This window comes from Carya illinoinensis, chromosome 7 (assembly GCF_018687715.1).
Source record: "Carya illinoinensis cultivar Pawnee chromosome 7, C.illinoinensisPawnee_v1, whole genome shotgun sequence".
Lineage (NCBI taxonomy): Eukaryota > Viridiplantae > Streptophyta > Magnoliopsida > Fagales > Juglandaceae > Carya > Carya illinoinensis.
This window is the reverse complement of record NC_056758.1, coordinates 31,325,080-31,334,531: the sequence shown is the minus strand read 5'-3', so window position 1 is coordinate 31,334,531 and position 9,452 is coordinate 31,325,080. Positions and strand designations below refer to the sequence as shown.

The following is a 9,452-nucleotide window of genomic DNA, read 5'->3' as shown; positions in this document are numbered from 1 at the left end:
TCTTCTCAACTCATCTTATCTCATTTAATTATTATAATTTTTTAAAATTTTCACATAAAATAAAATAAATAATTCAAATTTTTTAAATCTTAAAATAAAAATAATATTAAAAAAATATTTTAATAATATTTTATTCAACTTTTAACATTTATCTCAACTCATCTCATTTGCGAAAACAAACAAACTAATATTTATGTCTATTCATTTATTCAATTATTTATTTTATAAAAGACTTAAAATTTTTAACGATGGGAAAATGAGATAATACCGAATTAAAAAAATAAAAAAGGTACTGGGTCTACCCCGACTAGGGGTGTTCAACCGGGTATCCGGATAGACCCAGTACCTTATAAAACTAAGTTTCCAAACTAATATTATTAAATGAGATATGTCAAATCTACTATATATTATAAAATATTTTATAATTTAATATATCGTATCAATTCATATCATAAACTTTAATTTTTTATAAAATATCTATGTAAACCAAGCATTTATCTACAGAAAATTAATCAAAACAATAATGCAGACATCTTGACAAAAGGCACAGCTCAAGAATACACTCAATTTTATAATTATCGAGTTTGAAGATATATATTAATTACATTACAACCTCGAAGATATTGCAACTTGGACAACAAATGTACAGTGCAGTTAATTCAAATCTTGTCTCCATACAAAACTTAGGTTTCAATCTACAACCCCGATCAAGATGTTCCGCATGAGCTTCTGCTAGCCGAACTCGCATCAAATCCAGATTTACCTGGAATACCAAAATAAAAAAAGAACAATAATGGTAAGTTGTTCAGATAGACGAATCATTTTGAGCAATCTAAATATCAATCCGTTATTTATATTTGTAATTCTTTTTTCTTTTTGGGGGGGGAGGACACGTAGTAAAATACAGGAATCCAACTTCATCTCATTTTCGCAACCAAAGGGAAAGAAAAAAAAAAAAAGGCATTTATAATTAGGGACTGGGTCAAAAAATGGACTAGACTGTACTCACTTCAATGAAAGTTGGGATGATCGGAATGTCATACATTCAATGCATGCTGTATTTCATCATTTTCTAAATCATCTATAAAGTTAATAGCTAATTGTTTCGTGTAAGGTATTCAGTGATTCATGGCAAAATCATTAACTTAATTGAAGGTGGGAAAATTGGATAATATAAGATTGAGAAGAGAAAGCAAGACCTCATTGCCTTTGTTGAGTTTAAGTTCGCAAAGACTGCAATATATGAGAAGGTAATTCTCTAATAACTCTCCTTGCTTACAAATGGGGCACCAAATCTTCTCGCACACCTACCATAAACATCCAAAATTCAAATAAGTTTCTCTTTATCATTTTCAGGAAAAAAAGGATAGCAGAATAAATGAAAATTTCTAAGCAACTCTGCAATGTTTTTTTTTATAAGCAAGCAACTCTGCAATGTTGCATGCACACAGAACACATGGCACATGTTTTGATGAGATAAGGACGCAACAAAACAGTAGCAACTCAGGGAGACAAAGAGAGGTGAGTTAGAAAAGCCTGAGTTCTTGCTACAAGCAGTCCAGCAAAGTAAATGTAGTAAGAATGACTTGAGGGTTTGTAAGAATTGAAATAATAGTCTGAATATAATTAAGGCTGCAAGGGATTCTGTAATTATTGAGCTGCATGGATATTGTGTATTTTGTAAACGATAGCATAGAATTAAAAGAACAATGAAGAATGTGGACAGAGAAAGAAGAGTGGAGAAGAAAGGGTAGGCAAGCATGTCATCAATAAACAAAGAATCTCAATTCTTCACCAAACCAGGCCTAATTTCACTACGTACTAGTGGCATTTTTTTAACGCTCAATACTGAAAACCTTCCAAATGCAAAAATCAAATAATTTATAAATGTATGGGACTCCATTCAACCAAAGAAGAGAAACTAATTCAAATCAATGTAGTAGACAAGCCCAACTCTCATACAAAAAAGGTTGCTTGGAAACTACAAAAAAAATAACAGACAAAATTTTAAAATGAAAATGGCCCTAATGGACTCAGAACAGAAACCCCCTTCAGAATATATGGCCAAAAAATTAGTTATCATGCTTAGCAATTTATATTTAGACAGTCATCATAATTGTGGCTGCCATACGTGCTCATCATTCAGCTGCATATGTTCATAAACTGCACAGGCCAAGTATTCATCTTCTTCATCTTCCCACGTTTCAACACAGCTATCAGGTTCTGCAAGGAGCAAAATTAAAATTCTATACCCACAAAAGATGCCTGGACTAGTTAAAGAACCAAGGAAGAGCAAACAGTCAAATACCTAACGTCCTTCAGTTTGGCACAAAGTTCCAATTCGGTTCATAATATTTAAAATATAGCAGTGAAGTATTTCAAATGTCTAAAATGCTGAAATTCCTTCAACTGAATGCGACAGAAAACGCTAAAAAGGCTATTTTCAGTAATGGGCATATACCATCTAAGCAATTATCTATATGGACTATGCTATGTCAATCAACAATTGGTATATCTTCAAATTTGCTTTTGCTTAAATAATAACAAACAGTCTAAACGAAATTAACCCCACTTCCTCTTCCTATTCAAACCTAGGCTCATTCACAACCCCAACCCATGGCCCTGTAAATTGCTTGTGCCGCCAAATCCATGGATATTCCCGATTTTAGTGCCAATGTCAAAGTTGGAAATTGAGAAAATTGAATTTCTTTTTTCATTGAAAGTTGTGAAATCACCACACGTCCCAAAAATTTAAACTGATGAGAAGAGGTAAATTATTTTTATACTTAACACTCCCCCTCACGTGTAGAAAAAACTCCCCCTCAATGGGTGATCCAACACGTGGAATATTTAATTAAAAGTAATAGAGTGTAGAGTTAAGAGTCGAGCTCAAGACCTCAGCTCTGATACCATGCGAAATCACTAGATGTCCTAAAAGCTTAAGCCAATGGGAAGAGGTAGATTTTATTTTTTTTTTTTATACTCAACAAAGGTATAATGATTTTTTTTTTTTTTTTTTGCTATTGTTAGTTTATGGGTATAATGATTCTTACACATCATGGATTGCTTGGAGGAAGATGGCCTTGAATCATAAAGCAGGGAATACTTTACTAAAAATGAAGGAGACAAACTCCTTTTCTTTTTCTTAATAGTTGAAATGTAACATTAAATATACTTTCCGTATACTTGAGTTGCATCCTGCTGCACTTTCAACAAAATTTACATTACTTATAAAAGAAATGGAAACAAGTTGGCAAAGCAGGGACAAGTGGAGTAAGGTGAATTTGGATTAGGGTTAGGAGTGGTTAGGGAAGGGGTAGGAGAGAGAAGGTGTTTTGTTTAATTACAAGCAAAAGGTAATGATTATGAGTTTTTTATGAATAGAATATGCAACATGCACAATTTTTCAAACTTGAGGACTCTAAAGACCTTGCATAACTTATCATTGTAAAATAGAAACTATGTTTCACCTTTTCTAGTTGGTTCCGCCCCAAGATCATCATAAAAGATCCTTTGCATTTCCAACAAAATCTCTTCACGTTCACCCTGATAAGCATTATGAAGACCATCATATTCCCATAACACATCATTGGCCTCAGGAGCAGAAGTCAGAAACTCAGAACAGTCATTCAATGATGAATCCTTTATCTTTCTGAGTTCATCAGAAACTATGTCCTGAAGACTAGATTTGATTAAGTCCTGCAAAAGAGAGAAGAAATAAAAAGGAATGAATAGGTGATGTAATAATTAAAAAAAATGGTTCCGAAGAGGAGGAGCTACGAAAGAAGAGATATACAAAGAAGCTGGAAAAAAAGATTTTTCAAAAACGAGGAACTAGTTAGTTACATTTAATACATGTGCATGGGGGCTAATATTTACATGTAAGCTATTACCAAATTGTAGGCTAATTCACGAACAGCCATCCAATCTTAGGTCAGTTGCATTTTCGACCCTTGGGGTTTAGAATCTATGAATTATTTCAGATATCCTATGGGTCTAATTGCAACAGTCCTTTTTTTCTTTCCTTTTCCTTTCAATAATCAGTAAGATACTGAACATGAGAAAAAGAGGCTTGTACCGAAATGTATGTCTAACTGCAGCATCTTATCTCGCATTCTGCTTAATCGCTTGTCAAGCCAACGAACTACTTCAAATGTGATTCTAGTTTAGATGCACAAGCCAATTAACCAATCCAATTGTGAAAATTAGCATTTGAAAGTCTCCCACGCATCTTAGTCACATACAATTGTCATTCACCCACCTAGATCATGAACCTCCCTTTCTCATGAAATAAAGAAACATGCTTCTTCTAGTGGATTGGACTCACAATGCCTCAATTGATCTGCACACTAACACTCCAACGCGATCTACCAAGATCTCCAATAAATAACTTCCGTGCTGCATGTGTAAGAAATCCGGTGAGACTATGGATCATCTCTTACTACACTTCGAGACTGCTAAAGTGTTATGGAATAAGGTGTTCAGCAGTTAGACTTAGCTTGGGTGGCATGCTACAGTGGATGCACTCTTGGCCAGCTGGAAAAATTTATAAGAGGCATTCGACAAATCAAAGCAGTGTGGAAAATGGTCCTTATATGTATTCTATGGTGTATGTGGCAAGAGCGCAATGCACGGATATTTGAAGACAATGAGTGCTCAATAGAGGAACTAAGAGCTTTTTCTATTAGAACTTTATGTACATGGGCCATACCTATTATCGATTTGCATGACTTCCTTGTCTCTATTGATTCCACATAGATTGAGCGTACCTTTGCATATCTTCTTGTGTACTTGGGCTCTGCCTATCATTATTTAATAAAATTGTTTACTTATAAAAAAAATAACCTTGTATAATAACAGTTATAATCTTTTTAAAACTAAAACTCTATTACTTCTCAATCTCCTTCACCCCCCTAGATCACAAAATTATACACCTATCTCAAATTCAAAGTTCAAACACAAAAAATGAACCTCTCTTTCTTATTAAATCAAAAACATACTTCCTCTAGTAGGACAGACAACTCACAGTGCCTCACATTGTCCAGCCACTAACGCCAATCGACCACTATATTATGCCACTTCCTTAAATTATCCACCTTGAGTACATTTCCTAATGCAATTGTTCAAACAAAGAAAGCTAATCTCAGGAGGCCGTAATTTGCTAAATACTCCCCAATGGAAACAAGTGCTGAGATAGGAATGCATGGAATTGGATACGAGCGTTAAGATGGGAATGTATGGCATTGTAGTGTGATCTGACTTCAAAGACCCTTGCGTTGATAGAGCCCACCAAAACTTCTCATCATCTCCCGGAGCACTTGTGAAAAAGACTTCCCATGAAGGCATTGACAGGTTGGCTGGGGACACCGATATACAACCATACATTTCGGTCTAGTACTAAACTATAAGGAATTTGACCTACAGTACAGGTACTCCAAAGCATATTCTGCTGCCAAATATTCTGGGCCCATATCTAGTAATGGCAAGTGAAGCATCGAATCGCCAGCTAAGAATTGACATGGCAGAAATAAACCAACAAATAGATCCAAGGCTTATAGAAAAATAAATCAAAACATACATTAAACATCTAAGACCAACAACCACGGGACGAAAACTAGAAAAGAAATAGCAGCCATATATGGAGTACAACATCGAGTCCAAACAAGGTAAGATAGAAATGAAAATAAGAAATAAGAAAAGGGGTCCTGACCTTTTGGTTCTGATTGTGATTGAGAGAATGTGAGGCAGTGCTAGAGGGCAATCGCAATTTCCAAAGCAAGCGGGTTCTGTCCTCTCGGACCCTCTTGTAGCAGTTCTCTCGAAGCTACACTTTCCCATTAAATTTCCCACATATCAGAGATTGCCAAACACATTAAAAAAAATGTTACGAATCCGAAGAAAGGGATTTTGTGAAAATTAAAAGGAAAGGGCAAAAACAAACCGACCTTGTGTTTCCAGAAGTGGTAATTATTGAAGTGAGAATGGGATTTAAGAGAAGACCTATTGGTGAGTGTTGGTATTGGTGATATCGAGATACCTTCATCCTCCATTTCTCCCTCTCTCTCCGACTCTGCCCTCATCTCCTTCCTCACTCTGCTTTCATCGGTTTCGCTTTTTCTTCTCTTATAAAATGCGGAAGCAGGACAAATATATACCGATCAAGAGACTTCATACTTGGTCCTCAAAATGACTTTTTTATCCTTTTTCGGATTAATGATCCGCATAGCCTGTTAAACGGGGATTAATGATCCGCACAGCAAATTGGTTATTAAGTTTGAGAGTAATTTAATTCATCTAATTTTAAATTTAATATTTAAATATAATTTTAGATTATATTTGAACCTAATAATAATTTTAATTTATCTCAAACTAATCATTAATCGTATCCACTATTTTTTTAATTTCCTATAAAATGTTAAATCAATCTCAACCTACTTATATATTTAAAATTATGGTAAAAAATAGAGCTTATAGCTCGGAGTTTATAGTTTATTGCTTAAGTAATAAGTTATATTATTAAAATTTTATTTACTATTTAATAAATATATGTTTAAAGTAATGTCAAACATTTTATATTTGTTTGGAAACAAATTAAAAAAATGATTTCTAATATAGAAATGACAATTATTTATTTTTTAAAACTTATAATCATACCCTTGAAAATTTAAAAATTATAATTATATGAAAGTTGTGTGGGTATTTTTGTTTAATGACAGTCTTTTTAAAATTCAAATTACATTTCGCATTATCCAAAAAAATACATTTAAGGAAAAATAACAAAATGTTGCTTTTCCTCAAACGTAGTTTTTAACTTATTTGAAATTAAAAAATAATTTAATATGTAACACTCAAACAACTTAATTTTTCTATTCAAAAGTTGTTAAGGTTGTTTAATGCATTTTAAAACTCCTAACACAATTCCAAACAAACCTTTATTCAAACACATATACGACATATCTAATGTATTTACATTTAAACGCATCTCAATAAGATTTATAAACTATGACAAATGCTACTCCTCTCATTGGGACTTTTTATTTTATTTTTATTATTATTTACTTAATGATTAAAGCTGGGTTTGGGTGGTGAAGTATTCTCATAATACTTTACTACTGTTTATTATTTTATTTATTATTTTTTATTATTTTGTATCACTATTTACTATTATTTAATATTTTTCATTATTTTTTATTATTATTCACATAATATTTTATAAATAGTTATAGAGTCATCTATAAAATATTACTATTTACATATCAACTCAAATCACACGGATAGCTTAGAATCCAAAAGCATTAGTTATTGGATTCTCTTTAATCTTTACCCGATTTTGATTTGATAGATTATGAAAAGGGTAGTGCTATTATGTCCCTTAATTTATTCACTTGGTGTGCGCCTAGTTCAAATTATACTTTTTTTTTATTTTTACTTTTTAGTTCAAATATCTTTTATATAATTTTAAAAAAATACTAATACACTAATTATCACTTTCTTAATTAGTAAGTAATTTTTTTAAAAAAATTAAATATATAAGCAGTTAAAATGAAAGAATAAAATGAGAAGACATACTAATATTATTATTATGAAAACGATAATGCAAAACCATCAAACCCTTTGCCTATTTGTTTTTTATTTAAAAAATTCTATTTAGTAATTCTATACCACACATATGCTAAATAAATAAAATATAAATTTTTCTACTTAATAGATGTGAGGAATATAATTACTAAAGAGAATAACTACATATTTTACTCATTAACAATCAAACTTTTGACTCGTAGAGTTGCAGTCTTGCAGATAAGAGAAGCTCGATATTTGTTCCAAAATCTAAAATCTGGCAGCCCTTTTGTACATATATTGAGCCATATCTCGGTTTCTCCTTTTAAAATCTGATAAGGGTAATACCGACTCTACACCAAAATGCAGCCCACAGCCAAAAGACGCGACTGCTATCACGTAACAACCCTCTGCATGTGCACCTGCTGCATGAGCAGCGTCCACTCTCTGTAACAACCTATATTCACTACAAAGAATATGCCCTGTTCCAGCTTTGGAATCCTTCGGAATTCACCCTATAAAACGCAGCATCTGGCCTGTACCAACAATTCTGGGTTCGTCGCACCTTGGACGCCTTAGTTTCGTTGCAACTGCTGGAACTCAACTGATGTCCACATTCGTTGGTTCAGCAAATGTTTTCCATCGTTTTTTACTGATGGGAAAAACAGAGAAAAGCTGCTGCAACTGCCGTTAGGAGAACCGATTGTAATCGCTGCATTTAATTGTTTGGGTCGATTTACAACGTCGCAGTCCCCCAAAGATGCCGCTGCAATTATCGATTGCATCCTCGACTGAATCCACAATTCGCTGTAACTTGTATCGTTACATCGGCAGCCCATCCACCACAAATACTAGTTATTTCGCTGATGCTGTCTTTTCTCAACGAGGTAGAAAGTAGACGGGTTTCTTCTGTGCCGCCAGCAGAACAATAGTTCTAACTTTACATCGGCAAACCGCGTCCACCACAAATTCAAAGTGAACTCTGTTCTGGCCGGATTCGTTTACGGCATTGAAGGAGAGGAGGTGGAGCCCGATCGACGGTGGAGCATGGGAGCGGCCGTGTAGAGGGCTGACTGAGCGGTGGTGCTGCGCCGTGGAGGAAGGCAGCGCAGGGCTTGGTTGAGAAGCTTCAGCCCGATCCGTGTGGGGGAGAGCAGAAGAGACACGGCCGAGAGACGGAGAGCTTGTTTGGGGCTGTGGACCTCATTTGGTGGAGGTGGTGCGTCGGCTGAGGAGGCGGCGGCTGGGAACCCATGCTGTTTTGTTGGACTTCGACAGCAGCTAGGAACCCATGCGAGAGAGGGCGGGCTTGGGGGGGTCGACGGCGGAAGATCTGTAGACGGCGAGTGAGGGCCGGAGCTTGGTTGGGTTGGCCAGCGCGGTGGGTCGACGGCGGAAGATCTGTAGAACTGAAGGGGGCCGGAGAGGATACTGAAGATGTGAAGATCGGAGGCGTGAAGATCTGTAGAGGGAGAAGTGAAAAACAGTGGGTATAAATTAAGGCGCACGGTTTTGTTGACTAATTTGAAAACCGTTGCAAAAGTTTTTTTCTTTGTTTTTGAGATGTTGCAGCGACTGTTTTGTTGCAACAAGTTCAAAAATCGATTTAAGGATTAATTTGAATATTGCAGCAATTTATAGTCGACGTAAAAAGCTAAAAAGTGCTGCAAAAGACCAATTTCGAATTTTGATGTAAAAAATTTTGCAACAACATAAAAATTGTTACAAATAAAGATTTTTTGCAACAATTTTTGTTCCATCAAACATAAAATTGCTGGAACAAGACCTTATTCTTGTAGTGATTTAGGTCTAGAAGATTCTATTCTCTGTAAAAAATTCTTTCAGCTTGTATATAGAAGGATCGATTGTAATCGAAATATAATCAATGAAAATAC

The 9,452-nt window shown here is 34.6% G+C and overlaps 1 protein-coding gene across 1 annotated transcript; it reads right to left on the bottom strand.

Annotated features, from left to right (window-relative positions):
- Positions 1-549: 549 nt before the first annotated feature.
- LOC122317423 lies at positions 550-6,132 on the bottom strand. The gene is made up of 6 exons (XM_043134517.1): positions 5,946-6,132; positions 5,711-5,824; positions 3,471-3,699; positions 2,132-2,223; positions 1,200-1,307; positions 550-763 (listed from the first exon to the last, which is right to left on the bottom strand). Exons 1-6 carry the CDS (start codon positions 6,078-6,080, stop codon positions 602-604), a joined length of 840 nt encoding a protein of 279 aa, XP_042990451.1. The 5' UTR covers positions 6,081-6,132; the 3' UTR covers positions 550-601.
- Positions 6,133-9,452: the final 3,320 nt, after the last annotated feature.